Consider the following 18,408-nt stretch of genomic DNA (forward strand, 5'->3'; position numbering starts at 1 on the left):
TGTGGTACTCAACTTTGCATTGTTTGCAAGACAAAATTTCAGATGAGAATTGTGAAGTCCTTAGTCCTGTTGTCATGGCAGGGATGATTTTCTCCTGGATCAGTACTGTAGAATATTCCTTTCTCTCTTACCTTTAAGTTGTTAGGAATTCTGGATGTCGAGTTTGGGGAACATGAAAGTACACATTAGTGTATTGGAGCACACTTTCATATCTGAATGTAGTCATTGTCTTTAGTTGACTCTGGCACAGAAGTTAGTAGTGCTCCCCCTCTAAGGGGGGAATGTAGTTAATTTAACAAGAGAAACATTCTACCAGGGAGGAAGGTGTTGCAAAAGATGTATTTTATGATCACCGAGTCACCAAGTCTTGTTCACTGAGACTTGGCAAGGTTTTGATGTAAATGATGCCTTTTTGGTAGTGTGGAATTTGCTCATAAGTAAAGGACCCAGAGGGATTTTCTTTTAGCAATTGTTTAATTCTCAGCCAAGTGGAAACACGTGGATATTAAAATGCTGGTAAAATCAGACTTTTAATATTATGTATTTACTGAAAGATTTTTATTTGAATTGTATTTTCTTTTTACAGATAAATCTTCAATAGATCTGACACCAGAAAAAATCCGAAACCGAAAGACCTTCATTTCAAAAAAGAGTATAGCTAGTGATCGTTCAATTTTGGTCATTGATGAATCTGATGAGGGTGAGGAAATGGTGTTCACTAGTGAAGTTGACAGTGACAGGAATATGGAGGATAACAGTAAGTAAAAGAAATTCAATTTCATTGATCTATTCATCTTTGCACATAGGTATAAGTAGTCCAAATGCATATGATTATGTTAATAACACTCATGCAGACAAGCAAATGAGCTCCTAAGTTTTGCATTTCTTTATTCATATATTTATTTTCAATGTAATGTTTAGACAAGTTACAAACCAATGATAAAAATGAGTGCCATCAACTCTACTTTAGGTTAAAAGATGGGGCAGCTGCTACAGCATCCTAGGGGTATGGGTTGTGGTTATTGGAAAATATCAATAAATCTTCCCCAAAAGGAGTGGCATCCAGGCAGCATTATTTTGTTCATCTTTGCCCTCATTACTGGGTAACACAACACCAGCCAGATAGTCCACACCTTGCTTTGGCAAGAAACCTTAATGATTGTTAACACTTTTGCTTACTGATGACAGATATAAATGTTATCCAAATTCAAGTCCTTCGCTTACTGATGACTTTTGCAAAGGTAAAAAAAAAAATTGCACAAATCAGCAGACATGGTGATAATTTTCATCAAGCGTTCCTGATCTTTTTCATATATACGTAACATGTATGTTTATTTGTTTTACATAGTTTTAGATTTTTATTCTAAAATTACATGATCTCTTTTCTGCAAGAGAGAGAGGGAGAGAGAATTTATGTTTTTTATAGTGTTAGCTTTTTATTCTATAATTACAATACTTATCTTTTTTTCTTGTGCACACATGAGAGAGAGAGAGAGATTTTCTTTTATGCATTTGTAACATATATGTTTGTTTTGTATAGTTTTAGATTTTTATTCTATAATTAGAGAGAGAGACCAATATTTGACTGATTGCCACTTATTTTACGAAAAACGTGACGTTCCTTTGTTACTTTTTCCATATTTTCCTTGTAATAATTACAACTTTGCAACTGCAAAAACTACGTAATTTATCTTGGTAATTTATCTTTATCACAAAAGAAGATATAAGAATTTTTTCTGCGCATAATGTGTGGGTGACTGGCACTTTTCGTACTAGGTAACTTATCTGGGTATATTATAATGACTTTACTGTATTGCAGATAATTTTTTAACAAAATTATTTTTGGGGGAAAATGAAAAATGTTCAAGTATCTAGTAATTTCTACTCTTTATTCCACCTACATAAAGTTGTTTTTGGAGGATTGTTTATGCCACTGTATAGAGCAATCATTCAGGTGAAAAATGAAACAAAATTAAATAGTCTACCTTGATAACTATTTGAGTTATGCATCTTTGAACCAAAAAAAAGGTATAAATATTTTTTGCGCGTTTCGTGGGTGACTGGCACTTTTCTTACAGAAAAATGTGACGTTACTTTGTCACTGATTTTTTCTTAATTTCCTTGCTGTATTACAGCTTTTTGTATTACAATAACTAGGTAATATACCTTGGTGTACTATGGATAAACAGTGAAAACTTTATTGTAAATATTTTTGGTGGGAAAAGTGCATAGTTTTCTTGTATCTTGTAATCTCTACTCATTATTCAACCTACATGAAAGTTATTTTGGGGGATTTTTTATGCCATTATATAGAATAATTATTCAGCTGCAAAATGGAAAAAAATTGAGCGGTCTACCTTGAAAATTGTCAGAGCTATGCATCTTTGAACAAAAAAGGTGTAAACATTTTTACACTTACGGCTTAAGTCACTGCCACTTCCCACAGATGTAATTGTTTACAAGATTCATAAGCAAAAGGGCTAATTAGAGTACACTCTGAAAGATATTTTCCAAGCCTTGATTCTGCGAGACCAAAGGACCAAATGCACCTAAACAATCAAAACAACAAACATGGTGGTGCATTCATACTATGAACATACAGCAAACCCCCCTGTATTCACGAGGGATGCATACCACACCCCGCCGCCAATAGCTAAAATCCGCAAATACTTAAAACCACCTCTAAAAACACTTAGAACTGCCTATTTTGATAGTTCAAACACAACAAAAAATCTCTAAAAATGCTGATGCCTGAGTATTTTAATAGTTTTATCACAAAAAGTGCATTTAGTCATGAAAATATGAAAAAAAAAGTAGTTAGTGAATATTTCTCAGTGAAAAATACCGCGAATGGGGAATTTTCCGCGAATAATGTGTAAATACGTTCCACAGAGAAATCCACGAATAGGTGAGTCCGCGAATACGGGGGTTTTACTGTATTATGGACTAATAATTTAAATCTTATGTTCTGACTTAAGTACCAGGTTGAAAATTGCAGGCCTATGGTTTTATATTCAACTAATTGATGTTAATTAGAACTTGAACAAGACCATTGATATAGTGTTCTACTCAAATAGCACTGACTTAAAGGAATTTTTCTTAAATAGATTAGGTCTCAGTTAATAGATTGTGACTCCATAAAAATTTGACAATTGGTTAAACAAAAATTTTCAAAGATTCTAAGATAATTTCTTTCAAGGATTTGTTTCCAGTACTTGATGTTCATTGTCAGTGGTAAACTGGATGGTCACAGAAATTAGATTTGATTGTGAGTGTGTTGTTTTCAGCTCATGCTTCCTGGGATTAAGTCTGGTGTGTTACTCATCATTTACCTAAAGGCCAAATGAGTGGCAAGTTCAAAAACAATTTTAATTTAATTTGGCCATTCTATTGGGAATGAAGAATGCTAACTCCCACAGTGGATTTAATCTGTTTTAATTTACAAGTATGTAGAGAATTTATGCTTATCCAAGTGTATATTATTAGGTAGTTTAGCCAGGCCAGTGAATCAAAACATTTTGGCCCCAATAGGCCTGGCCAATATGCACAGTCCAAGGAAGGGTTAGTCCTGGTACTGGAGGAAATAGCAAGTTCACATTTACTCAAAACTCGGTCATCTTCTGTAATAGTCATTTATGTACTGAACGTTTGTGTATTCCATCTTTTGCAAGCACAGGAGAAATAAAACATATTTTCTATGCCAAATATTTACTAAATTTTTTTTTTTTTTTTGACCCAAAGTTGTTTCCTAGCCACTTTTTAGTCTTTTCCTTAGAACAATAAGGCAAGGCTTTGCGGTATGTAACAGAGGCTGCTCCTTCTGCTGTTATGTCACTCAGATTAATGTTGCTTTTGACTGTGGTAGGTGGGGTGAAAGGGCTGGGACGTATCCCCACCATTTGCTGTTGACAGAAAGGTAGGGTCTTTCCGTGGTTTTGACTGGAGGTCTCATTTGTGAGATTGGCTGATTAGTCCAAGAAGACATCAGTGGCGTACTCCTGAGTTGACTTGAAGGTATCAGCTCGGGAAATAGGGAATCTTGTGAATCTTCTCTTTTGAGGCAACCTCTGCTTCTACATTTACTACCTCTGCTTCTACATTTACTAGATGGAAGTAGAAAGCAGATACAGTGACAGAGCTGTTCCTCAAAGAGATCCGTCACGAGACACTTTTTTCGACGTTAGTTAAAGGATGGTGTTAGTCCAGAAATTTGAGGTTTGATGAGCTATGAAGGTGAGGGTTCGACCCCTTGTAACCAGCAGTTTTCTGGCCTTCTGTGAGGAGTGGGAGGGAAGCCTTTGTTTACATTCCATGCCAGCAAGCACAAAGAACAAAAGTTAAATAAAAAACACTCAAAATCACACAAAATACACAAGAGGCCAGCTTCACAAAACATGAGTACAGGCAGTCCCCGGTTAACGGCGGGCTCGGTTAACAGCGATCTGGTTTTATGGGGCTTGTCTACCGATGAAAATCAACAATTTTTGGCACCGATAACCCCTGAAATCGCCGATTTTCGGTTAGTGGCGATTTTCGGTTATCATCACCCTCAGAAATGGAACCCTGCTGATAACCAGGGACTGCCTGTATAGAAACAGGGAGAGTTAAATGACACATATAAAGGTGTATATAAGGCACACGAGCGAAACAAATAGACACTATTGCAGCCAAAAGGACAAATTGGGAAAGTTTGGTGAAGGGGGATATCCTTGCCCCACTTCATGGGCTGGTCCAGTTCTTGTGCTAAAAGGGAATCCATATATGAAAGGTAGTTGGTTTGTATACTTAGGAAAAATACAAAATACTTTAAAAGACATGTTTTGATGAAGGAAAAACCTTTATTTGGCAGCTGCTGTGAGTCCTTAAAGAAGTTAATCTTAGGGTCCCCTCAGGGCTCCATATGACAGACCAGCCAATATGAAAGAATTTTATCATAGTTGGTCTTTGCTGGAATAATGCCTTTGATTGACACAGTGATAGAGTATAAAAGGACTCTAGGCAAGAGGGCTCACACCCTTGCATAAATTGATTACCCAGCTTTCTGTCACTTTTCTTACACAGATGTGGCAGCAGCACACAAACTGGTAAATATCCCCATTACTTGCCAGATCTGTGAAAGAAAAACACTCACCACAAATTCCTATGCCTTTTCATCACAGAAATTGGATGGGTGTGAGGACTAACAACAACTATCAAAAACAGGTTTTTCCTTTGTTAAACCTTTTTTTTTTTTTATTATAGCTGCTGTTCATCTTCCAAGGAGTATACAAAAGAAATTGACAGGTGACAAAATGGCCTAGCTTCTGAATAAAAAAATCCAGATGTAAAAATGGTCCATGTAAAGTCATATAAGTTTTTACCTATTGTCTTTAATTCAGGATACCCACTGGGGTTTAACAATGAAGGACAGGAAAAATCAAGAACCTGTACTGTTACTCTGCCATTCTGAAGTGACCTATCAAGTTGTGCCGAGTTGGGATGAATGAGCATTGTGCCCATCCTCAGCAATATCACAGAACAGAGCATCAGGAAGGCCTGTTGTTTTCTACTATACCACATTAGATGTAAACACGCTCACACAGGCATGCAAGTAGAGCTTCTGTGATATGAGGTGAAATAAAAAATCATTCATTCCAATAAAACAGAAAATGATAAACTATTTAGTAGTGTTCTTAAGATGAACTTGCAATGGGCAGTTGTCACTGAGAAATGCCAAGTTTACTGAATGTAAACACAGGGTGTTTTACACAAACAGTTTACTGAGAGAAGAGAGAGAGAGAGAGAGAGAGAGAGACGAGAGAGAGAGAGAGAGAGAGAGAGAGAGAGAGAAGAGAGAGAGAGAGAGAGAGAGAGAGAGAGAGAGAGAGAGAGAGAGAGAGAGAGAGAGAGAGAGAGAGAGAGAGAGAGAGAGAGAGAGAGAGAGAGAGAGAGAGAGAGAGAGAGAGAGACTGTTTACAGCTATGCACGATTGACAGGGTTAGATTTTTTTGCTTGTCCTTATCCAACAGGCCCTTGGCCCTACTTCATAAACTATTCATACTAGATAGATCTGCCTAAACACATTTTCTGTTCCCCTACAACTAAAAAATCCCATTGTATTAAAGATAACTGGGGAAATTTCTGTGGTATGTAATTTATTTAAAATGATTCTGAGTTATTCATAAAAATAAAATCTGGAACACTTAGTTTAAAACTGGGCTAATTAAAACTTTACTTAGTTTAAAACTGAGCCAATTAAAACTAAGTCATAAGTCAAATGCATAGGGGGGAAGCTACTTGTTACTGTTATTATTTTGTAACTGAGAAGGTAGGCTAAAAAATAAATTTTCCTTTTTACTCCACAAAACTAAGATTATCCAAATATAATAAAAAAACACCCATTGACTAATGGTTTTTAGAGATAAAATTCCTGATTAATGAGATTTAAAAATTTCCAAAGTTGACAGATAAAGCAGAAGGCAAGGCATAGCCAAGAAGCCTTATCTAAAATCCCACCTTGATTGGACGCACTGGCTAGTAGATTTTAACAAGTATGCCTGACCAAATAATTTTGTGGAACAAACTTTTTCCTTAGCAGATAACCTTAACATTTCATTTACATGGCCTTCAAAAATGTTCCGCAGCACAGTTGGGGGTATGTGAATCACACAGTAGACTGAAGAGTAATGGGGATCTTTGCCAGTTTATCGGCTGTTGCCCTGTGTTTGAGGAGGGTGAAGGAAAACCATGTAATTGCTGTAGGCAAGGGAAAGAGCATTATTGCCTTTTGTCCATTTATATTCTGTTACTGTGTCAGTAAAGGCGGGTATTTTGGCCAAGCCAGCTATAAGAGAATTCTTTGATATTGGCTGGTCTGTATTATGGAGCCTTGTTGGGGATCATAAGACTTCCTTTAGGATGAACAGCTGCTGTGCTAAAATGTGGTTATTTTTACTAAATTTTAATTTAACTTTGTTGCATTGACTGAGAAATACAGCATTTTTACAATTTTCTGTATTCATGTACCTGAAAAATCTCTCAGATGTTTATTCGTACAGTTTCATACCATGTAATGGTTTTTGCTTTCCAAGTTTTTTCTTCAAGATTTTCCTTATTGTTTTTGCAGAAGCAGTGGCGGTAGAGAGCCCTGAGATTGCTTTAAACCTTATGGATGGAGGAGGAAAAGTGAAACGCCGTCGCAGAACTTCAATATTGAAAAAGTCTTTGACCTCCCAGGCTAGGAAATCTGTAGTGCCAAGGCATTCAGTCAGTACACTGAAGTTGTACAAAGAGCCAACAGCAAGTGAAGGTAAGTAATATGAGGACACTTAAAATTCCTGTACTTAGTTGGGCTGTGATTGCTCCTTTTATATATCTTATTAAAACTATGATTTAATATTAACAAACTCATCTAAATTTTGAGACCATTTGAAATTTTTGGCTGTTATCAGAATTAGGTTTACCTGGATTTTTTCAAGTTTTTCATGTGTACTTCCAACTGTAAATTTAATTTAGTAATTGAATTATAATTATTGTAAGTGTCATGATAACTGAAAGGAATCGAGATAATCAAGGCCCAACATGGCAGGTGAAAAATTTGTGGGTTTTGAATTCTTGTTTCCCCAATGACATGTTATGATGTGGCTTTTAACTTTTTCTGGAGTGCATGATGAATGGGGTTTGATTGTATGCTGTTAGTTGGTGTTTTTTTTTTTAGTTTTTCCTTTTCAGTGTAGCAAACTGGATAAGTATTACAGTGGTTATCTGTTGCTTGTCTTTATTTGATTTAGTGTGCTTGTGTGGAGATACTAGTAAACTAGAAGTCTGTGGCTAGCTCTTGTAGTTATTTTCTACAATTTTAATACTCTCTCATGAGTCAGTGAACGTATGCTAAAAGTTACAACACATACTAAAGTTTACAAAAATGTGCATTTTATGATTTTAGTGATGCCACAAAGCATGTATGTTGTAGATGTGTAAGTGGTATCTTAATATAATTAAATCTGCTCAAGAATGAAAAGGGAAAAGTAATTCAAGTGGGGTGTGTAGATTCCCATTATTTATGCATAAGTACTTTACTGTTATTGCAGTTGCCACATCTGTTAAGAATATTATGGCTGGCTCTCCCAATGGCTAAAATATTGCAGTTATTTAGAGTACAGAGCTGTAAGTTGTAAATGGAAGTTCCAATATCAGAGCACAAAACCTTAGTAAATACTTTTATCACGATTTTTTTTTTTTTTTTTAACCATCTGTTTATTAACTTTTATCTGCTCATAATTGTTTGCTGGAGGATGTGATATTGTAACTTACAATGATAATTAAGACGATAAATAATTTTTTTTGTAGAGTTATTTGAATATTTAATGTATTTCCTGATTTTCCACAAACCATTGGTATGATGTTAATGCGTTAATGATACTTGGAAATGCACGATGCATATTGAAAAGTAATGAGGTGACCACCATGTATCAGACTTCTCAAGAACTAGACAACTTATAAAATTTCTTAAAATTTGGTGTTGCAGTGAAATTTTCTCAGTAATAATGGTTGTGGTCTCTGGCAAAATGTTCTTGAAATGGAATGTTAAGACTGGAGGCAGAGCCACAGACTTGAAGGTAATAAAATAGAGGTAAATGAGACCAGGTATTGTAATGGTACGTCTCTATGTGAATTTTGTTGGTGGAATGCTTTGGGAGGATTATCCAGCACGTAGTAGGCCAAGATAAAATTCTTTGCAACATTTATCTGTTAGTTGCATTAATTTTGCCTTATACATATCCATTCTCTTAAATCACCCAGCTTTGATGTCCAGCATTTTGTCTTGTGGAAATTTTCACATGCTTTCAGGCCATTGCTACTAGAGTCCAGAAATGGGGGACTGTGGTCTTGTCAAACTGTAATGACTGTCACCGCCTGTTTTGTGCACTGTGGTGTCAGTTTCTCCACAAGATCCCAATGGCCTCAGGGTACATTGCTCTCTGATTTCTTCTTTTCATGTATTCCCATTTTCTCATCCCACCTGACTGCCCATCTGTGTTTTGATCCAGTTTTTACCTTTATGTAAAGAAATTCCTTAGGCCAGTCCTATGATAGTCTAGAAAGATATATGACTGATTGGTTAAGCCACTTTAGGTTATTGATTGTGATTACTATAAGTAACTGACATGAAAGCATCTGGTCAGCATGGAGACCAGTGGTGAAATAAACAAGTGGAAAGATAGCAATGTAACTTATGGTACTGCAAAATCGGTAATTAGCTATAGAAATAGGGTACTTAACCAGTATTAAGTTCAATGCAAAAATTAGAGAAAAAATAAGAGTAGAAATTGTATCTCGAGGGTATCTCTGGTTTTTTAAATGGAACGGTCAAATATATAGGATATAAGTTTTGCAAAATTAATGGATGTTTTGCCAGTCCGTCAAGACATGGTCTTCTGCCTCAAGGAAATAATATTCATAATGCCAGTGGCATTACCAACAACATTTTTAGGCAGTTAGTAGCAAATATAGTTGTTAGGGTGCATACGCAACTATTTTCTAACAAAAACTTGATGTATATGTGACAGTACACGTTATTTGAAGTACAAGGACTTAAGACTGTACTGTTTCTCTCTCTCTCTCAAACCTCAAACCTTCCAGCTTATCGGTTATCATTGTTTTAAAATGGTCTGTGTGTTTCTGGTGTAAATGTCAATTGGTAATTTGTTTTGTAGTTGGATTGTTTGAGTGTAGACTGTTAATTTGTGTTGTAACCTAATTGTTTGACTAGATCACTCACTTTCATCATGAAAACATGGGAATGATGATGATGTATACAGGTTAGGATTACTATTAACCATTAAAGGTTAGAATTTATATTAACCCCTAAATTTAAGATACACTTTCATTGGTGACTAATAATGGAGCATCATTGCCAGCAGAAGATAGTGAGATGGAAGCCTTTAAGGTAAAGCAGCCTCACAGATCTGTTCGAAGGACAACAAGAGGTTCTGAGACATCTGTTTTAGAAATAGATTCTGGAAGTCAGGTAGTAAATATTGATATAAATGAGAATAAGAAGTCAAACAAAGAAACAGAAAAAATAACTGAAATGAGCACAAATTCAGAGAAGAAAATTGAAAATGAAGAAGTCACTTCCAAACCACAATTTACTTTTGCTGAACCAAAGCCTGTCATCTCCACAAGACAATCAAGAGGTAAGTACTGTAATCAGTCAGCAGCATTTGTGTGTGTGTACCTTGCCAGTTAACATTATTTTTGCCATTTTTATATGTTGTCTTCCTTTTTAACCATGTGTTTATTTATTAACAATGTTTGTTACCAGAAATTTGTGATGTCATGTCTGTGGGAGAAATTACCTTATATTGTTTAGGTCAAGAGGGCACTTCAATGTTTTGTGTACTTCAGGAACTTTTTCTGTGTACTTCAGGAATTTTTCTCTGGTATTTTCAAATCACTTATTTTCTAAATAGGAAGTTTTCTCTTCATTTTGTAACTCTTCCCTAAAAAGCCATTTGGTTTGGACAGGGGGGGAAGGGATTAATATATTTTTCAGTTCATTTTAGTAAAGGATCAAAGGATAGTAGTAGTGTAATATAATAGAATGCTTGCGTATACAGTCATTTATTAAGTTTTGCTTACTAGAATCACAGTAGCCTACATTTTGTAGGGTGGTTGGAATTGATATAACAATCAAGTGTTTTTTGGATTTTGCTTTAGCAATGGAAGTGATCGCTCAGCAGAATGGTAAAAGCATTAAGTATTCAGTTTTTCTTTTGCATTGTACTCTTGAATTTTTCATGCTTCTTAGTAGCTTTCATATTTGTTTCTGTAGAATGTAGTGTATATATAATTATTTTTTTTATGTAATTATTTTTATCCAGTGTTTTGTATGTTAACTTTTTCTAATTTTTTCCTTGTTTAATAATTTTTGCGTGCTTATAAGTTCAACTTCTGCCTTTCAGCCCTTCAGAGTTTAATGGGGGAAGCTGTTGAATTTCTCTTTTCACCTCCACAGCCTCAAGGAAGGATTGTTAAGTATGTTGAAGATGCGTAATTTACATCCCAAAAGTGTTACTTCTATAAATAGTAAAGCACCAGAGGATTCTGTCCTAGAGTTTGGTTATTTTGCACAGATTAAAATCTTAATAAGTTAGGTTTGTGATGAACCTTTTGACTAATCCAGTTATATTTGTCTTATATGTATGGGAATGAATGATCTATAGACAGTGTGTCTATAGATCATTCACAACTTACAGTTGTTATATCAGACTAGAAATGTTTAACACAGAATGTAGCAGTTGTGTTTTAGGGTGCAGGTTATTAGATAAGTTTTGTTTGATTATTTTTATAAATGAAAAGCCACTTTTTTTCTGATTTGTAGCCTTTACCAAATCAATCTGAAGTGTGCTGTGAGTAGGTGAATATGAAATTTTGAGGCCGATATGTATGAGTTAGATTTTCAGTTATTTCTTAATTCAGCTTGATATTCATATCATTCAGTTGTGTGGAATTTTATTCTGACCCTGTCAGCTGTACAGTGAACCCCCCATATTCGCGTGGGATGCGTCACACACACACACACACACACGAATAGGTCAAATCTGCAAATGCTTAAAACCCCTCTAAAAACACTTAGAACTGCCCATTTTGATAGCTTAAACCAAGAAAAACCCTGTAAAAATGCTTATACCTGAGTATTTTAGTAGTTTTATCACAAAAAGTGCATTTATTCATGAAAATTATATGAAAATACAGTAATTACTGAATATTTCTCAGTGAAAAATACCGCGAATGGGCGAATGTTCCGCGAATGATGGCTAGCTATGTTCCACAGAGAAACCCGCGAATGCATGAGTCCGCGAACCATGAGAACGCGAATATGGGGGGTTTACTGTATTGCAGATTTCATTGTCATGTATCATGCATGGTTAGCATCATTTTATGATTGTGAACTAGTCTGTAATTTAGTTAAGGTCCTTGTAAACTTTCATCTCAAATCCAGCTCTTTTAAGTTACTCACCATTTCAAGAGGTGGCACCTAATGATTGTTACTGTCAGTGATTTTATTTTCTTAAATTATGAATTTTTATTGGACACCATTGTCTTGGTGGTGAATGGCTTTAAATTTTTGCCAGATTTTCAGACTTGATCATTTGAGCATTATTTTGTGATGAGACACTTTTTAGCAGAATGTGATATTTTTCTTAAGTTGCTCCTTGATTGCTGTTTAGCCATTTTTAATTATAATTTTATTATGGTGAAGTGAATTTTGCCAATTGTCTGAAATTTTCTCATTTTCCCAACGGTGAAAATTGATGCCAAGTTGGTTTTCATAGCTATGTTGAAGTATTTTTACCCTTGTTTGTTCTTACGGAATACAGATCTCTGCTCTACATAAATGGAGTTAGTCAGGTTGTGTACTGACTAAAAAAACATCTTATCACAAGTAGGCTTGGGGTGTCTGCCCTGACCTCTGTTGGCCTCCCTCTCCCCACTGTGTTTCCAGCCACAATCGTGGTTACATGTGTGCTGGCCTTTTTTATATGGTTCCTTTGTGCTTTTTATGGTTTTTTTTTGTGGGGCTTTAGTGAAAATCTTGTGAGTTTTTAGTACCGTGAGTGTGACGTGCTAGCCCCCTTTTGTGTTTTGTTATGGTGACCATGAAGGTAACCTGAATATTGCTGTTGTGCAGGCAAGGGGAGGAAACATGCCCCCTCCTTCCATTCCACTTTAGTCTCCCCATCCTTCAGTCCTGTAGAGAAGATAGTGGGGACACCTTCATCAACAATTGCCATCACAGACGTCTCTGTTCATTTGGAAGCTTTTTTGAAAAAGTTTGAGTACCAACGTAGCACCACGGGAGAAACACTGCCGTTGGACCTTCTTGGATGAAGAAACTTGAGTATTCTTTTTCCTATTATTTGTATTTGTCTTAATAGATACCAAGTTCCATCAGTCGTTGAACTACTTGTATGGAAAACAGGCTAGAATTTTTCTCAACATGAATAAATACTTTGGTTTGTGTCAAGAACGTAACGGCCTTGAAATGTTCATCAGCAGCTGTGTCGTTCTTCGATTTTTGGTTTGCAAGGCATGCAAGTTCCTAATTTTTTTTGGCCTACCTCCTGGTTTTCCTGCAGTGCACACTCAGGAGATGCTGCAACATTCTGAACAACAAGAGGCTATGGTGTGAACCTCCTCGCTTTGTGATCAGATGATGACGCTCTTGACTTTATGACAGAACATGAGAGGCTTCTTCTTGCACCTCTTCATTTAAGTTCATGAGAGAAGTAAGGGCTTCCGAAAGGGGTTGTAACTAGAACCTTCATAAGTTTGAGAAGGTTCCTCCCATACAAGCCCCGAGAAGGTGTAGGAAGGAAAGAATTAGTGTGGGAGATGGTGTCCCTCTTGGCCCGAGCTTCAACTAGAAGGTTTGGGGAACCCCACAGCTGGTTTACAGAGTATCCCACTCAGAGGATCCACATGTCCTTCAGGTTTGTGCCAGAGTTCTTGGTCAAGACACAGAACCCTGCAGTTCCAGAACCGAGGTTCTCCGTCCCATCCCTGCTGGAGTTCATTGAGGGAGTGGCAAGGAGAGGGTTTTGCAACACATAGGAATTGTCAGGCACTCACTGCCTGAAGCGGTAGGAGGCCTAACGACCTCCATGCAGGAGGTTGTTCCAAGCATGGGCAGTGAGTACTGTATAAGGAAATGTAGAAAAACCCCACCTCCTCCTGGTGGAGTAAGGTCATAAAAAGGATATGCAACTCCTCACAGAAGGGGACGCTTTTTTATGGTAAGGTGAAAGCCCACAAGATTCAAGGGTTAAGCCTGACGATCAACTGCTGGAAGAACCATTCACCCCTTCAGCGGGTGAAGGTAGGAGTTTGGAAGCGGCAGTCCACATGCACATTTGTCGGCCTCAGACACTTGGCTGTCAGGCCCTTTGACATGACCCCAGGCCCAGTGGTAGTGGTCCAGCAAATGGTGTAGAAGGGTTGGGGAGCTTGATGTTGAGCTCTGCCCATGATGAATGGCACCCCACACTCTGAAGGTGGAGAGGTTGGAAGAGAAGCAGACGGCCTGATAAGCCTCATCAGATTTAATCCCCACAAAATAGATGGAAGGGCCAGGGCAGTACTCCCATTGAGTTGTTACTTTACCTATGGAGCCCGAACGGGGTAGGAGTAGAGCTTGCTTCTAGGGATGGGAGCTAGTGTTTCTCTCTTGAGGGAGATGAGTTGTCAGTGTAGGCCTTCAGCCCAGAGATTAGCGGGTGTGGAGTGCCAAACAAGGGACTCCAGAAGTATTAAGGGTACTTAGACCGGTTGCACCCAGTAGTAGGTAGATTGTCCTCCTGCCTAAGGAGTGAGGCTCCATGTATAAAAAGCAGTTTATATCCACATAGGAATAGATACTAAATTTGAAAGTAATTTGTATTTTTCCTAGGTATACAAACCATAGCTTTTCATAAAGGACTAACCCACCTTTACCAGCCCTCTTAGTTTTAGATCTGATGTGCAGTGTTTTTGCAATTAGGCTGGACCCTGCAGTGGCTGAAGTAGGCTGACAGAGGTCAGAGCAGATTCCCCAGGCCTACCTGTGATATTCGTTTATTTTCAAGTCAGCTGATATGTGTGATGTGCTGAATATCTCCATTTATGAAAAGCTATAGTTTGTATACCTAGGAAACATACAAATTGCTTTGAAATTTGTTATTTTATGTTCATAAAAGGATTAAAAACCTTCAACTAACAATACTCACAAAAAACTTACAATAAACCATATGCAAATGCTAAAAATTTGTTTCAATGTTCAAAAACCTTCGATGCTGAGAATGGATAGGTACTTTCTACTTGAAAGAAGTGTATTGAAATGGATACCCCAGTAGTTTAAATGCACCACCTACATGAATGAAACTGATCTTCATTCATCATTAAAATCAGGGGTTATTATAAACTATTATTCTCCCTTTTAGATCTAAAAGGGAGAATAATAGTTTATAATAACCCTGATTTTAATGATGAATGAAGATCAGTTTCATTCATGTAGGTGGCATTTAAACTACTGGGGTATCCATTTCAATACACTTCTTTCAAGTAAAGTACCTATCCATTCTCAGCATCAAAGGTTTTTTGAACATTGAAACAAATTTTTAGCATTTGCATATGGTTTATTGTAAGTTTTTTTTGAGTATTGTTAGTTGAAGGTTTTTAATCCTTTTTCAGATGAACGATAGATATGCCATGATAACAGTAAATTAGTTTAACCAAGCCATTGATAGAAACTGAAAGGTAACCCTATGTAAGTCTAAGTTGAAGAAAGTGGCAAGGTATCAAGAACATTGCAGCTGGGAATCTAAGGAATGCTCTACTAAAATGGAGGTTTCACGGTCAAAAGCCCATGTTTGTTAAATCTCTAGAGAAGAAAATAATGTAGGGTTAGTTTTCATTTAGGTTCAATAAATGGGTGAACCTGAAAATACTGTATTGGAATATTACTCAACATTCATTATTTTATCCCCTTCAATGTTAGTTTTCTTTCAGATTTAGCAAATTTGAAAGAAATATTTCTGATACTGAATGTTATAGGAATAATATTTTATAAGTAAAATGTGCTGATTCTGTTTCACATTACAGTACTGTATAGCCATATTTGAACAAGTTTAAAAGTCTGTATATTGATCAATATTGGCATCTTGCAGGACCCATGCAAAAATTGAGAAAGTCAGTTCCTCCTCCGACTCGGAAAAGGCCAGGTCGTCCTCGGAGTCAGAAAAGGGAATTGAAACCCCTGTGAAGCGTTCATCAAGGAGAAGGAAGTAAGAAGTTGTGTAGGTCTGTTAATGGCCTTGAATGTTCATAGTTATAATGCTGTATATGGTTTTTAGGCTTAAAATGCTTTTTAAAGGTCCCACATTAAATAATATTGTAAACCATCTTGTGAAGAGGCAGAATTTTTTGTATTGGAGAATTATAAAATATAATGAGTGGAACTTGTGTAATGCTCCATTTGTGATAAAAATGTTAAAGCTTGGGAGTTTCTAAATTTCCTAGTTGGAGAGAGATTCTTCCATGGACTTTGATTTAAATGAAAATCAGATTCGTTTGTTTGTGGTAAAACTGTGTGTCATTTCTAGGAAACTTGCAAATATTATAGTACTTAATAGGTGATTGTCCAAAGATTATTATTACTTTTGCCCCAATTTTCAGCAGTATCAAGTGGCCCAAGTTGATAGCTTCATTGGGTACAGAGTAACTATATTTTTATTTGACCGCACATCTAAAAATTCTTATCCAGTAATTGATGCTCAGGTTAATTTGTTAGCGTTTTTTTGTAAATAAAGTCTGTATCAAATGGTTAACATTTTTGTCAGGAAAGTGCATATTCATATGTAAGAAATATTACCAGTATCACAGAAATTATTCTGTAAATGCTTTATTTTGCTGCACTTATAATCTAATTTGTTCCACTTCATTTGCTAGTGTCTGTTAGTAGTTTCTTACCCCTTTAGTTTGATGCTGTAAATATCTGTCACAATACTTTGTCTTGAGAACAAAATTTTGCAGTTTAAAGCTGATCAGCATCTGGCAAGTTTTCAAATGTTGCTTAGTAATTTTGTATTTTTGCTCAAAAGTAGTTAAAAACCTCGTTTCCAAAGCGTTTTCCCTCCTGTTTGACAGCCAGATGAGGAAACTACTGTTGTTGAAAAAGTGTAGTTTTGCTGTCCTTAAAGTTAGTCGTGTGCATTTTTCTGAGGTGAATTGTATGGCTTTCTTTTTAACTTGGGAGAAGTGTTCCCTTCCGCAGCAAATTAAGTTATGTAATTGGAAATAAAATACCCTCACAACTTTGCATTTGTAGTTAGTTTTGCAGCTGATTGCATATTTTGATTTCATTCTACAAAGTTTTTGTTAGGTCTGATTAGCAGCTTGTAAGTTGATTTTAAGAAGACTGTGATATCTTTTGAATTAATAAAATATACAATAAAAATCAGGTAGCTTGTTGATTCTACTGTTATTATCTTTATTTTCACACTCATTGTTTGTTAGATGATTATAATAGTCAGTTGGTTTTCAAGGTTGTAGTTTTTTAGTTAGGGTCCTTTTTTTAACTTTACATATAGAGAAGACTAATCCCAAAGCTTTTCATTTTGATAGAGAATACCAATCCCGAAGCTTTTCATTTGAGAGCATTACAGAAAATTTTAGAATGTCTTTTGATAATTGTTAAGTATGCACAACTTTACTTTCTCTAGTCCTTCTTTGGGGTCTGTACATTCATTTTGTTAATGGTAATATTTTGTCTGAAAACTTGTAAATACGTGTTCTGACACTTTGTGCGTGTTCCTTTATTGTATGTGGCTTACAGTGTAATTAGTTGAAAGCATGGAATAGTAGGACTAAAATTAATTAGCCCTTCTTAAAATGATTGCCAGATTTTTTGTTTTTATTTCCCAGGGGAAAATACCAATGAGTCATTTCTATGATACTGTGAAAGAAAATATTGATAAGTATTATGAAAATTGAAATGTACTAAATAATAGCAAGGCTTTATGGGATAAGAATATGCTTGTAATCCTCTGTGTAAATTTACTAGTCTTATATGACATTGTTATTGGTAAAGTGGGATTCTCCTTAAATATGCAAGGATTATATACTGTATAATACTGCAGTTGCTAAAGACTGTTTTTTTTTTTGTACAATTGCAAATTGATGATATTGTTTTAAAGAACACTTGTACATTTGCAAATTGATATTGTTTTAAAAAACACTTTATCACTAGATTAGCTGTGTACACTAAAACTTTTGTATGTGACATTTTTTTAATAAATGCAAAGTCTAAAAATAAGCAGGAGTTAATTTTAAAACAATTTTCTTACCTTGTATCATTTGTTTTTCAAGTATTCAGGCTGTAAGGTTTCCACTTCAGATTTTCCATTTACAACCATTTGTGATCTTTCCACAGTCTGCCTTAATTCCCATCTGGTTCCTCCAAGATGGTTGTCATCATGCTACTTAACTAACTGCTCCTCACCCCATTTTCATCTTGTATTAAAAACCTATGAAAAAATGTAATGAATAAGGCTTGAAAATTATCTATTGACAAGATACTTCCCAATTAACCTAAACATTTAAAAGGAAACGAAATGGTTGGTCGAGTCCACAGCTTGAAATCAGTTTGGAAGTTGTCTTGTTAAAACAGGACATCTGTGAAAGTTGGAATACCAAAAATCTAAGGGAAGGAAGTAATACAGTATTAATATTTATGTAAAACTGCACATAAAGGATCACTTGCATTATAGGTAAGAAACTTGCAAAACAGGCCAAGTAATGGAGTTAAGCTTTAAATAGCTGACATTAGGGTAAATAAGGAAAAGACTTTCTGAACATAGAAAAACATTTTTGAGGTACATAGAATCT

General features: G+C 35.9%; 2 protein-coding genes across 7 annotated transcripts in view; one reads left to right on the forward strand and one right to left on the reverse strand.

Annotated features, from left to right (window-relative positions):
- The window catches only part of LOC136851273 (protein ELYS-like), a 245,563-nt gene extending 227,727 nt beyond the window's left edge, over window positions 1-17,836 (forward strand). For 3 of the 6 annotated variants that reach the window (XM_067125251.1, XM_067125253.1, XM_067125254.1), the window contains 5 exons: window positions 587-757; window positions 7,106-7,288; window positions 9,900-10,178; window positions 10,947-11,019; window positions 15,690-17,836. In XM_067125251.1, the coding sequence (XP_066981352.1) occupies window positions 587-757; window positions 7,106-7,288; window positions 9,900-10,178; window positions 10,947-11,019; window positions 15,690-15,810 (827 nt within the window). In that variant the 3' untranslated portion in view covers window positions 15,811-17,836. The remainder of the gene's footprint in view (window positions 1-586; window positions 758-7,105; window positions 7,289-9,899; window positions 10,179-10,946; window positions 11,020-15,689) is intronic. The other 3 variants (XM_067125252.1, XM_067125255.1, XM_067125256.1) reach the window with 3 other exon arrangements.
- Window positions 17,837-17,907: 71 nt separating this feature from the next.
- The window catches only part of LOC136851278 (uncharacterized), a 195,397-nt gene continuing 194,896 nt past the window's right edge, over window positions 17,908-18,408 (reverse strand). Inside the window, exon 5 of the mRNA XM_067125264.1 lies at window positions 17,908-18,047. Coding sequence (XP_066981365.1) covers window positions 18,040-18,047 — 8 coding nt within the window. The 3' untranslated portion in view covers window positions 17,908-18,039. The remainder of the gene's footprint in view (window positions 18,048-18,408) is intronic.

Source organism: Macrobrachium rosenbergii, chromosome 23, assembly GCF_040412425.1.
Source record: "Macrobrachium rosenbergii isolate ZJJX-2024 chromosome 23, ASM4041242v1, whole genome shotgun sequence".
Taxonomy (NCBI): domain Eukaryota; kingdom Metazoa; phylum Arthropoda; class Malacostraca; order Decapoda; family Palaemonidae; genus Macrobrachium; species Macrobrachium rosenbergii.